The 13,207-nt window shown below is 49.8% G+C and overlaps 1 protein-coding gene across 2 annotated transcripts in view; it reads left to right on the forward strand.

The window, feature by feature from the left end:
* Positions 1 to 9,022, forward strand: part of LOC101530942 (chromatin remodeling regulator CECR2) — a 96,332-nt gene extending 87,310 nt beyond the window's left edge. Inside the window, exons 13-18 of one of the 2 annotated variants that reach the window (XM_058656130.1) lie at positions 567 to 955; positions 1,489 to 1,617; positions 2,069 to 2,750; positions 5,152 to 6,550; positions 7,901 to 8,000; positions 8,915 to 9,022. In XM_058656130.1, coding sequence (XP_058512113.1) covers positions 567 to 955; positions 1,489 to 1,617; positions 2,069 to 2,750; positions 5,152 to 6,550; positions 7,901 to 8,000; positions 8,915 to 8,920 — 2,705 coding nt within the window. In that variant the 3' untranslated portion in view covers positions 8,921 to 9,022. The remainder of the gene's footprint in view (positions 1 to 566; positions 956 to 1,488; positions 1,618 to 2,068; positions 2,751 to 5,151; positions 6,551 to 7,900; positions 8,001 to 8,914) is intronic. The other variant, XM_058656131.1, reaches the window with a different exon arrangement.
* The last annotated feature ends 4,185 nt before the right edge of the window (positions 9,023 to 13,207 follow it).

Consider the following 13,207-nt stretch of genomic DNA (forward strand, 5'->3'; position numbering starts at 1 on the left):
CTGCGAGTGGCCCCAGGTACTGAAATGTGGGGCTACTCGGGATAACACTCAAAACATATTAGTGTGGAAACCAAAAATTCAGCGAGAACATTTGCCATTTCTGCATTTAGACTGCAAGGATTTTTACTGTTCACTGGTTTGATATAATGCTGAGTCAGTACAAGCTTGGGTTCTCAAATGCACAACTTTGTCTCCCTCTGGTGTCCAGCATGGGGTTTACCACAGTTGTGTTTTTGGTTTGTTTTTGGGTTTTTTGGGGTTTTTTTCACCTTTGTTTTGAATGTCAGAGAGAGATTTATTCACTACTTCACTCCCCAAGTATGTGTGATAATAACTGGGGCTGGACCAGGCAGGAACTCCCATCTTGATCTCTGGCTTGAATTCATGATCTGCCAGAAAACAGACAGGACTCCATCCCAGGCATACCAGTGTGGGATGTTGGCTCCCAGGTGGCAGCTTGGCTCACTGTGCTGTAACACCCACACCCCCTAGTTGCATTCTTCCGTGTGTGCTGTCGGGAATTTTCGATCTTAGGCCTAGAAGTCAGTCCCTGTGTCTTCGTACAGAGTACACCAAGATGGCTGACAATTTGGAGAGATGTTTCCATCGGGCAATGGCAAAACATTTTCCTGGTGAAGATGGAGACACGGACGAAGAGTTCTGGATCCGAGAGGATGAAAAACGAGAGAAGAAACGGAATCGGGGTGCGCGAAGTAGTGGGAGCCATGTTTGGACCCGCTCCAGGGACTCGGAAGGACCTGGCAAGAAACAACAGGCTGTAGAAAATGGGGGGAAATCGTTGCCCCCTACCCGCAGGCCCCCCGCTTCCGGAAATGACCAGAACAGCAGTTCCACACAGCCCCCTCAGGAGGTGGGCACGTCCAATGGCCGTGGCTTTTCTCAGCCTCTGCAGTATGGCGGAACACCCAACCAAGCACCCCTTATTAGCCAGATGGTAAGAAGTGGATTGAAATCTGTTTTACTTCCCCACCCACCCCCCCCCATTAGTGAATTGATGGGGAAATAAAGGCTATTAAGTTGGCATTGTTCAAATACTTTTATGTATGAGTTCTTTCCCCCATTAATTATTTACTAATGAGTCCTCAATTATTTAAGTCCTCCCTTCTCGATGGAAGCTGAAACTGAAATGACAGGTGTGATCTTTCTGTATATGAAGCATGCCGATAGACAGTGCCTGAAACATACACTTTATCCTCAAGTACTACACAGTAGGATATGGTTGTCACAAGGCTTGGTGGCGGTAGTGACAGCAAGGACATCTGAGAGGCTGCTTTGATTTTATTCTTGACTCCCCTAGCGAGGGGAAACGCCTTCAGTTCTTTAGGAGTAAGTTCCACACCTGGGTGAGTTCTGTGTCGGCGTCTTGCTTCTCCTGGCACTGGATACCTGGTGGTTGGCACCTGTAGTCCCAGCAGCATGTCTGCAGGACAGCCTGGCTGCTCACCTAATGTCTGCTCTACCCTGCAGAGACCAGCAGTCCCAGGAGCATTTGGCCCTCTACGAGCTTTAGATTCTAGCAACGTGTTTGGTGCCTCTCGAGTCCCAGAACCACACCCTGGAGAGCCTGTCCAGCAGCAGCAGCCTTTCGCCCTACAGGTAAGGAACCTACTCTGCAGGAGGAGGCATTAAGGGACCCTGCAGGTACATTTCAGAAATATCATCTCTCTCTCTCCCTCTCCCTCTCTCTCTCTCTCTCCTCAAGATTTATTTATTTTTATTTGAAAGGCAGATATTTTTACAGAGAAGGAGACAGAGAGAGAGAGGTTTTCTATCCTCTGATTCACTCAACTGAGTTGACCCAAAGCTGGGAGCCAGGAGCTTCTTCCCAGCCTCCCACGTGGTGCAGGGGCCCAAGGACTTGGGCTGTCCTCCACTGCTTTGAGCAGAGAGCTGATCATAGTGGAGCAACCCCCTGTAGCCCCCCAGTGTCTTCCCAAGTTATATTTATTGCCTCATGTTCTAAAAAATCATTTCCAATAGGTGAAACACATAAGGTCTGCCTTATTCTGAGATTCTGGTTAATTCTTCTGCCATGTCTTATTGCCAGCCTCCAGTTGGAATTAACAACCACCGAGGACCCAGGCTGGGTGCACCTGAAGAGAAGCCAATATGTGGGGGACTAACACACCTTTCTAACATGGGATCGCATCCTGGATCCTTACAACTTGGACAGATGAGTGGCCCCAATCAGGATGGAAGCGTGTATACCCCAGCTCAGTTCCAGCCAGGATTCGTTCCTCCCAGGCATGGTGGTGTTCCAGCCCGATCCGCTAACTTTCCTGAGAGCCCAGAGATTCCTGCTGGCCACATGTATCGATCGTACAAGTACATGAATCGAGTACACTCTGCGGTCTGGAATGGGAACCATGGTGCTACAAACCCAGGACCCTTGGGGCCCGATGAAAAGGGCCACTTGGGGCCAGGACCCTCTCCGCAGCCTCGCGCCCTTGGTCACATGATGGATTCCCGGATGATGAGACCTCCCGTTCCCCCAAACCAGTGGACTGAACAATCAAGCTTTCTACCTCATGGAGTTCCTTCTTCAGGGTACATACGACCACCCTGTAAGCCTGCTGGACATCGCCTACACCCACCTCCAGCCCCAGCGCCAGGCTCTCTGTTTGGAGCTCCTTCACAGGCTCTGCGGGGTGCGCAAGGAGGGGACTCCATGATGGACAGTCCCGAGATGATTGCCATGCAGCAGCTCTCCTCCCGTGTGTGCCCACCAGGTGTGCCTCGCCACCCCTCCCCCTACTTCCCTGGCCCTACCTAGCCACAGGCAGCTCACTCAGTGTCCGTGAGTGTGTCAGCTCCCAGGCCTGCCTTGGGCAACCCAGGAAGGACGCAGGGTAACAGCCAGACACAGCCGCGTGACGGTGATGAGGAAATTGACATTGTCATTTTTCATCCGACAGTTGGCCCTTCAAGTTATTTAGACTAAGTCAGAATTGGTTTCCAGCCACTTTCTCTTGAGCTGCTCCGTTTTGGACCAATCATAATACTTGGGTCTATAAATCCTGAGTTACTATACAGACTTTTACCTCTGATGAGACTTTTTATCCAAGGCATACAAATATTAGATTATTTGGTAATAAGTAGAGGTGAAATTTCAATCCATGCACATACTAGGCCCAGGATCCTTGCTCTTAACCACTATGTATCATATTGCCTGTATTATTTTTTTTCTAGATCTTTTTTTAGAAAGGCAAATTTTCCAAAGAGAATGAGTGGCAAAGAAAGATCATCCATCTGCTTGTTTGCCCCCAGATGGCCGCAACAGCCAGGGCTGGGCCGTGCCAGAGAGCCCAAGGGCACGAGCAGGGCTCCGGCTCAGGAGTGGAAGCAGCCAGTTCTGGAACCAGTTCCTTTTAAAAGAAGTGAACACCCGCAGTGCCAGGATCCCATATGGGCACCAGTTCATGTCCTGGCTACTCCACTTTCCATCTAGATATCCCTGCTTGTGGCCTGGGAAAGCAGTGGAGAATGACCCAGGTTCTTGGGACACCGCACCTGCATGGGAAACCTGGAAGAAACTCCTGGCTCCTGGCTTTGGGTTAGCTCAGCTGTGGCTGTTGCAGTGAACCAGCAAATGGAAGATCTTTTTCTAGTCTCTCCTTCGCTCCATATATCTGATCTGCCGTTCTAATTAGAAAGTAAATCTTTTTTTTTTTTAAGAGTGAGCATTAAACCGGAAGGGATAAATGTTCCTGCTGGGATGTATGTCTAGTATGTGTTGTGCATGATTTTCGTCACTGCACAAGTAAAAGATAAGAGGCACTTGCACTTTTTGTTTTGATCTTGAGATTTATTTAAAAGGCAGAGTTGTTGGTTGAGGATCGGCAGGTAGAGAGAGAGATTTTCAATCCATTGCTTTACTCTCCCACGTGGCTACATGGCCAGGGCTGGAGCAGACTGAAGGCAGGTCTCCTGTGTTGGCAGATGGAGATTGGAAGTGGAGCAGTTAGAACCGAAACCAGCACTCTGCTAAGATGCTGCCATCTTAGGTGGTGGGTTAACCCACTGCACCCCTGGGGACTTTAGCAATGAAGAGTCTAGCTAAACTTAACGGCATTAGAGCTTACACTTGGAGGGAGTGTCCTTTGTAAATCTGCCTCTCTGGTAAAAATAAACAGTATTTTTTTTTTAATAGCTCGTAATGTTCATTGTGATTTCTGCTTTTGACCTGTAAATCCAGTTACATTCACATATAGTCTGAGAGTAGTCATTCTTTCAGATTGGTTGATGACTCTTTAATCTTATCCTTTCTGTCCAGATTCATATTTTAATGACATCCAGGTAGCTCTGCCCTTCTGAAAATACTCTAGAAAGGTGATTTCAAAGAATCTGAAATGTTAATCAAGAATCAGAATTGAGGGTTTAATCTGTTAAATTGGAGGCATGTGTTGTAGCATCTTGTTTTCCAAGACGTCTAAATAAGATCGATACATTTGGTCACTAGACAGATACTTATTGAGACCCTAATTTGTGCAGCTTGTTTTCTTCTGCAAAAAAAAAGAGCCCTTCTGTCTTCTAATTCCCTAAATGACCATCAAAACCCAAGCTGGGCAGGGCTGGACTGGAGTTGAGATTCCCCATGTGACTTGACAGGAATTCAGCTCCCTGAGCTAGAGACAGGAACTCGAAGTGTTGAAGTTGGGCACTTAGGAGATGCTGGCATCTTCACTACTAAGCATACAGGCCCGTCCCTCGAGTTTATATTCTAGTGTGATAAAAATCAGACATATGTCCATCCTACACGGGTCCTTGTCATTGTGTCAATTTTCCAAACTTTCCGGCTTGGCCAACAGCTGTAATAATAGCCATACTCTCATGCTAGGTTTTACCCTGCAGTTTACCATGAAACATGAATCCGATTGCCACAACACTGAAAAGGGAAGCCAAGGACATGTCTACCTTTTGGCAGATCTTAGGAGTAGCAATTGAATTGCTGTTTTGCCACTGGGCCTGTCAAAGGGAACCTGCAGGGCCCCCCCCCAACATTGTGGTCCTGTAAGAACTCTGTTTAGTTAAGGTTTAAATTGCCACATATCAACCCCCGGCACCTGCGTGTCCTGTTTTCATTGCTATGTCTGTTAATGCTGTCATTTTGTTTTCCGTTGTTCTTTGCAGCAGAGCCTGTGCAAGGATTGGATGAGAAAGCAGCAAGTGTCGGCGCTTCCGAGGGCGTGTACCTCACCCCACTACCTCACCCCACACCTCCCCTGCAGACTGGCTGCTCCAGGCAGGATTCACCTCAGCAAAGGGACACAGAGGGTCTGGAGCTCAAAAGCAACTCCTCCGACTCCGTGGACAACTGTAAAGCAACCAAGGGCAAGAGCGCCTGGCCTACTGACAGCATCTACAGTCAACCAGCCACCCCAGGGTGTAGGAGAGACCTCCCTGAGAATGGAGTCCTGGGCGAAGCGTCTCCTTGTGGGTCTGAAGGGAAAGGCCATGGGGGCAGTGGGTCTGAAAAGCCCCTTTGCCCCAGAGGCAAAACGGGCCAGGAGACCCTGCCGTGCTCAGGACACAATGCGACCACACCTCCCAACACAGACAGCAATTTGATGGGCAGCTCTGTCAGCCAGTTCCCTCCCCTGTACGTGCCTAGCCTGGAATACCCAAATTCAGGCACCCATTACCACCTCAGCTCAGGCCTGCAGGGTTTGGGTCCCCTGATGGGAGGGACAAGCTCGGCCTCACACCCTCAGCATTTCCCCCCTGGGGGCTTTCAGTCTAACAGCCCTCATGCTGGCGTCTTTCCCCGGTACCGTGCCCCCCATGGCATGCGCTACTCCTACCAGCCACCACCTCAACCTGCCTACCATCACTACCAACGAACTCCTTACTACGTCTGTCCCCAGGGCTTCTCTGACTGGCAGAGACCTCTCCATCCCCAGGGAAGCCCAGGTGGCCCCCCAGCCAGAGAGCCTCCCCCAGCCCGCTCCCTCTTCTCAGATAAGAGTGCCATGCCTCATCTGCAAGGTTGTGAGACATTGAATGCTGCCTTAACTTCCCCAACTCCAATGGATGCAGTAGCTGCTAAAGTTGTCCCAAATGATGGGCAGAGTCTTGGTCCAGAGGAAGAAAAGCTGGATGAATCTATGGAGGGGCCAGAGAGTCCCAAAGAATTTTTAGACCTAGACAACCACAACGCAGCTACCAAACGACAGAATTCATTATCAACCAGCGAATATCTTTACGGAACTGCCCCTCCACCTTTGGGTTCAGGGATTGGTTTTGGTCCCTCGGCTTTCCCAGCCCAGGGTATGATGCTACAGACAGCGCCTTCCTATACACCTCAGCGCCCAGCCAGTCACTTTCAGCCCAGGGTGTACTCTTCCCCTGTAGCCACTGCCCCACCTCACCAGCCTGCGGTTGCCCAACCCAATGGCCTCTCTCAGGAAAGACCCCTCTTTCGATGTCAGGAAGAGGGCCTACCGGGTCACTTTCAAGCTGTAATGATGGAACCAGTCGGCACTGGAGGTGGAGTGAGGGGACCTTTCCAGGAAGTGTACAGACCATCAGGGTAGGAAGATTTTGTGGGGTTTTTGGTGTATGCTGGTGGTGGGGGGAGGTTGGGGAGCTATAGACACATTATTTGTGACAAAAGTGGCCCTTAGGAATGAAGGGAAGCTTCGTTTATCTTCTAAGATTTATTGATGTAAAAGGCAGAGTTAGAATAAGCAACCACTGCTGTTGGGGCTGGAGCAGGTCAAGTCAGGAGCCTGGATGCAGAGGCCCAAGGACGCGGACCGCTTCCCACCGCCTGTTCAGGCACATCTGTGTGGAACTGGATTCAATTTTTATTTAGATTTTGGTACCTGGCGTTTGAAAGCTGTAGCCAGAGGCTGTCGCCCTTGCTGCCGAATTCAGACACACTGACCACAGTAGATGGGTCTGCTCAAAGCGGCCGAGGAGAGCATGTGTAATGTTGAAGTTTCTTTCCCCGACAGTGAAGACTAGATTTATCTAGAAGTAAATAAATAACCCCACGGGTGGGAGGCTGGGTGGGGCTTCTCCCTTTGTTTCTCCCTTGACCCCAGATACAGGGGGAAAAAATGATGATATTAGTGTGGAAACAGTGGTATTACCCACTTTCGTGTAGCCCTTGACCCTTTGTACCCTAATCAACTAAGTAAGATTTTTTTTTTTTTTTTGAATTTAAAAAAATCCTCAAGGCTTCTAATATTTAGTGAGGTGATGTGACATGTGGAACATTTTCAAACAGTAAACCAGCAAATGGGCTGTGTGTGTGTGTGTGTGTGTGTGTGTGTGTGTGTGTACACGCATGTGCCTGTCACCTGCCTTACAAATAAAGAGGCAAATATCGTTGCTTGCATTGTAGTTAAACAGTCTCCTCATGGAATCAGTCCTGTTCAGCAGATTCCCGGGAGGCCTCCGCATCATGCCACTTGGCATCTCTCCATCAAATCCTTTTCCCTGCCCAACATGTCTCCTGCTATCCTTTGTCTTTCTCTTTAAACCATTGAGAAAGAAATCACAGGACTTGGGTGACCCTTCAGCCCTCCTCTGCAAGTACTGGTGGTTCCTACTAATAATCCCCTTCATTGTCACTAACATGTTGTAGAGCTTTCTTTGTTCTTTGCTTCTGATCTCAGCTCAGGTATTTGCATGTGTTAATTGTCCGCTTAGTCTCTTTTTTTTAATAACAATCTGTAAAAGCAGTCCAGGTTTTCCTCTGACACTTTGGTCAAGAACAAATGCAGGCACCCCGTGGGCTCTCGGGAGACCACGTCAGTTTATTGCAGTAGTGATGCGGCTAGCTTCGATCAGCCAGATAATTCATGCGTGTGTTTACCTCCCTTGTGGTTGTTGGTCTACGTAATTTGTAACTGCTGCTTTCCTCTGCTCGTAGAATGCAGATGTACCCAGCCCAGTCACAGTCCTCATTCCCAAAGAGCCCGGCCCAGGAAGAGCTGCCCCCACACAAGCCCGCCACACTTCCTCTGGATCAGGTGAGTGCTTGGAAAGAGCTGTGTTCAGATTTGGGAATTTCTGTATGCGAGGAAGTAGAGAAAGAGAACGACCCTTATTTCACTCACTCCTCACATGCCCCACAACAACCACCGCGAGGCCAGAGCCAGGAGCTCATCCCTGTGTGTCGCGTGTGGCGCAAGCCCAAGTGTCCGAGTCATCACCCGGTGCTTCTCACGGCGCACACTGGCAGGAAGCCAGAGTCGGAACAGAGCCGAGATTCAAATCCTGGCAGTCCCGTACAGAATGCCAATGTCCTGAGCGACATTCACACCACTGTGCCAGGCTCTGCTGTAGGATCTTGGCAGACTTCACCCGTGTGTATCCCTAAGGAGCATCAGGGGGCAGTGCATACAAGATCTCCAGTTGAACTCCTGTGTGACCTTACTGCTCTGCTCAGGATGTGGTGTCCTGTTAACTCAGGGACTTTTCCTCAGAAGTGCTTCAGGTAAGGTAGGCAGTGAGGTACAGTGAGTCACGAAGGCCCTCTGCTTCCGGTCCCCTTCGTGCTGGGGAGGTCATTTGTCATGCACTGTTCCCGTGCTTTCCTTGTTGCTGTTTGTAAGTGGCAAACAGCGGTTTTCCAAACTCTCCACCGTCTCTCGTTTGCTGTGGTCGGTCCTCCCAAGTGTTCCCTTGCACTCGGGTCTTGGGGTACGTGGGGTTCCTCCTCCGTGCTGCTTCGCTTGTTTCTGCCTCCCGACTCTCACCTGCTTCCTTCCCCGGGACTCTGAGCTGGTGTGCCAGATGCCCAACAGCTGCCGTGTCCAGGCCTGGTGGCAGAGGGCGGGGAGATTGTGTCGAGCGGTGCACACAGCTCTCTTTGGTATTTGATGATTTTCAACAATACGATGTGTAAGATTTGTTTAAAATTCCTTTATTTGGTCTGTCTCAGAGCTAGTCCAAGGAGGAAGCGACCCCCAAGCCAATGAAAAGCTGCACATGAAGACTGAATGTGGAGATTCCAGGGGAGTGAGCGATTCTGGCCCAGCTCTGGCCCTGTCCATCGCCCTTCCACAGTGAGTCGCCGCATGCCCTCAGGAGCTGGAGCCACTCCCCGGGCCTTGACAAGCACACACTTAGAGACAGCGCCTCCCGAGAGATGGCCTGCAGAGCTGCCGTGCACGGCCAGGAAGAACAGGTGGACCCGGAACTGCTTGCTGCTGGCTTCTCCGCAGCTCGAGACTTTTGTTCAGGGAAAATCGTTTGTGGCTTGGGGGGAGGGACTTACAGAAGAGTGGCGTGGTGTTTCTTAAATGTTCATGAGCAGCTAAACTCAGGTAATCTATTTGGGGAAGGGGACTATGCGTAGTATTAATATTTTTCAAGCTGGGTCCAGTTTACAGAATTTTCATGTTGCCTTTTAAACTAATTTCTGTTGGAGGTGAATGTATTGTACATAAAGTCGGGGGAGGGGCTTGGAAGAAATGGGATTCCTGACCCTGGGGGTCACACAGAGCACTGGAGTGATCTTTCACTTGTTTACAATCACATCACAAAACATACACCCTGGGAGCTGGAGAAAAGGGTAGGAAAGGTTTAGCCTTGCGCCTCACTGTGCTTTCCTTAGTGGCCAACCAGCCTTTCGTCCACTGGAGACCTTTGCAGTGAGCTCGGCAGACTGTAGTTAGGCCTGTCCCCCAGCTGGCTTGCTGCTCCCTGGGGAGGCTGCGTGCCTGCAGGTGAGCCGCCCGGCGCTTCCTCCACCAGACAGTCGTAACCAGGATGGGGACCTGGCTCACTGTGACACTTCAGTGATCACATTGACAACGTCCTTCACAGGCCTGTCGCGGCTGTGACCCGGGCGACGGCACACCAGGCTTTCTGGCACCAACCACACTTCGGGTGTGACTACTCAGGTTTGTGCATGTTAGCGTCAAGGAACAAATTGCACAAGTTCAAATAGGAAAATGATTCTGTAGACTTACAATTTGAATTTAGGAATATGCCATTATATATAGTTTTTATTCGTTTTAAAGGAATCATAGTAAAAACCAGTTGTGATTTGAAATAGCTCTCAAGAACAGTTCTTGGAAATCATTTGTTGTTATCTGTGATAGGAGACGTTTTTCAGTATTACTTTATTACCGTTTCGGAAGTGAGTTAACACTGGATTCTCCCTGCTTAGCACTCTGTGTTTTAGTTCAGGTGACGTCACCAAAGGTAGGCCCCATGTTGTAACTGTTGAATAGCCAACAAAGAAGGTGACGGGGACAAAGGAAACGAAGGGATATGTTCTAAAAGTACAAGATTCTTGTAGAGACGTACTTGGAAGCATGCTTTTGGGATCATAGAAATGCCTTAATGATACCAACCTGCCCCGATTTCTTTGAAGTTCACCTGCAAGAAGGGGTCAGTTGGAAGCTTTCCCTCTGGGTCTCTTGTCCCTGATGAAACATACATCTGTCATGCTCGCCACATCCTGCCGGTGAGCAAGGAAACATCAGAAGCAACCACATGAGAGATATGGGCCCCAAGGCACCGCTCCATTGGGATGGGGAGCCCTGGCAGAGTGGGCCCCAAGGCACCAGCTTCATTGCGATGGAGACGCTCGGCAGGAAGCGGATGCTTTTTAAATGTCATGTTGGTGCTAAGGGTAGACAACACTGATGGCTGAGTGATGGGATGAACAGAAATAGAAAATTTTCTCTTGAGATTCCCATGCTAAGTTTGTTGTTCGCAGATGGGTTGAGCTTGGGAGTCTCCGTTCTCCTTTGGAATTCTTGATCGAAAGCTGTCATGGGCACAGTGTGGGTTAGGGAAGTGAAAAAGTCAGATTTATAGATAGGTCTCTACCCGCCTTTGGGTCAGAGCTTTGGTTCTTGAGTTTCTATGCTGCTGCAGAAGCAGGGGACAGAAGAAAATCGGCTAGTTTGGGGACCAGGTAGACCTGGCCTGGGCCCGGAGCATCTGGCCACCTAACCTTTTGTCTTTCTGTGTTGAAATCGGTTTGAGCGAGAGCCCTCTTAACTTCTTCAGGAAAGTAACCACAGGGCCTCTCCCCAAGGTGCTACAGTGATAGCAGGGTGTGTGTGCCTGCTCCAGGGAACCCTGGCTCCTCCCTCTCCCAGCCCCTTCCACCACTGCCCTGTTACTGTTTCTTTAGATGCTATAAACAGTAGGGGGTGGGGAGTATCTGATTTCCTTTTAATTTCCATTTGTAAACATGAGAAAATACTAGGGACAAGCAACAGGGAACTGAACTACTGTATTAAATGATAACACTGTGAACAACAGCAACAGCGTCCTCTGTGGGTGAGGTCGTTCATTGCAGGTCCATTGCTCCCTCCCCAGGCCTCGCCTGTCTGGGAAGAGCAGAGCTGAACCCATGGCCCGAAGCGACTGTGAACCTCTGACCTGCTTCCCCCCCACCCCCAAGCAGTCTGTCTTGCCTCCTCTTCCTCCTCCTCCTGTAGCACTTCTTTTTTCCAAGTGTCTTAAAGCAGAGGCAAATGCATTCGCCATCTTTTCATTAGGGAATTGGTGGTTGTGCGTTAGGCTTAGGAAGCAGCAAGTAAGGATATTCCTGAAATTGTCTGCTCTCAGGGTGGAAAGACATCTTCCATTGTAGGTCGTCACTGTCCCCTTGTCCCTGGTGCCAGCTTCTCAGTGTTCCCCAGAAGGGGGAGGCTGAGCTCCAGGGACGCCTAGGAACGTGTCACACCTGTTGACGCCGTAGCCAGGTGCTTAGCGAGGTCCTTGCTTGGAGGCCCAAGGAAAGAGAATCTGCGGGAAGAGTTCTGACTTTCATTTCTTGCACATCAGAATCTGCTTATTTCAAAAGTAACGAGAGCTACTGTCAGAACAATGATGGAAGCGTATGAAGGATAAATTATCAGGATTTTTGTTTTCACAACCCAGCCACCCCATTTCTTCAACAGGTTGGCTTCCTTCTTGTGGCAGCGCACGCGCCGTGATGAACAGTACTTTGATTCTTGCGGAGCCATATCAGAAAGCAGCCCTCTTCACAATCGTGTATTTTTATATGTTCTGAAGACCTATGCCCCTCCTTTTAATCAAACTTTGCTAATACGGCCTAGGCCCTTGAAAGTGCTCCTCGTGGCCAGCCGTTCATTATCGTTATGCCACATTTATCTGCTGTGTTGTCGTCATTACTTATGCCAGTTCCTACTGGCATCAAGAAATGTACCACCCAGACACACCCAGTCCCGGTGTTGTCACCACAACCGTCAGAAGTAAGGTCTGAATGCACACTGCTTGGTGGACTTATTTTTCACTGCTCCTGTGGCCTCGCTGGAAATGTCACGGGGCTACTGAACCGCACATCCCCGCGCTATCTGAATCTTGACGTGACTCCAGAGCACCCCACCTTGTAGAGGCGAGAGATGACAGCAGGGCTTGGACTTTTCCAGCGTTATTGCCCCTTTGTGTTTGTTGATCCGGTCCCGTTTTTTCATTGTCCCTCAGGCAGATGCGTTCCATGGGTTAGAGTTTTCCAGTGCGAGGTCCTGGGGGAACTCTGCCATGCTGTGGCAGGAGGAACCAGGCGCCTTTTCTCTTCCAGCGGGTTGGACTGCCTTACAACACTGAGCTTGCTGCACTTGCCCTCTGGAAAAAATGGAGGTGGATGAACAGGGCCCCTTCCCTTCTCAGAGCGAGGTCGAGCGTTGGTTCTGTCTGCTAGGTTGGAATGCAGCAGGACTGTCCTTGGACGTGGCTTGAACTCTGCCCCTTGCCCTAATCCTAACTCTTTCACTAGAAACGCCTGCTAGCCTGATGATTGTCCTGCGTGGGTTTGAAAAGGGGTAGACGCAGTAGGAGCCGGCCACAGACATGGCCAGAGGGACCGGGATCCTGGCCCCTGTGCCGGGACTGTGGGAGCCCTTGCCTTCCTTCCCTGGGGCTCAGGTACCTCACTCTGCTGCCTTCTTACAGCTCCTGGGAGCCCGGGGAGTCTGCTCTTGCTGCAGAGGCTCTGCGCCTTGTGGAACGTTCCCGGCCGCTCTGGAAGGGGGGTGCTATTTATTTTTGTAGTGTGTCTATTTTGTCGTGCTCTGCTGATTTCCCGCTTTACCGAGAGCGACACGTACCTCAATAGTTAGTTCAATATTGTGCGTTGGATAATTTTTGTTTTTTTAAGAGAACTTTTTAAAAAGCTTTTTGATCCTTGGAGGTCTGTAGATTTATTTCCATATGAACTGGTTATTTTGTATAAAGTACAATCTTA

This window comes from Ochotona princeps, chromosome 27, assembly GCF_030435755.1.
Source record: "Ochotona princeps isolate mOchPri1 chromosome 27, mOchPri1.hap1, whole genome shotgun sequence".
Classification (NCBI taxonomy): domain Eukaryota; kingdom Metazoa; phylum Chordata; class Mammalia; order Lagomorpha; family Ochotonidae; genus Ochotona; species Ochotona princeps.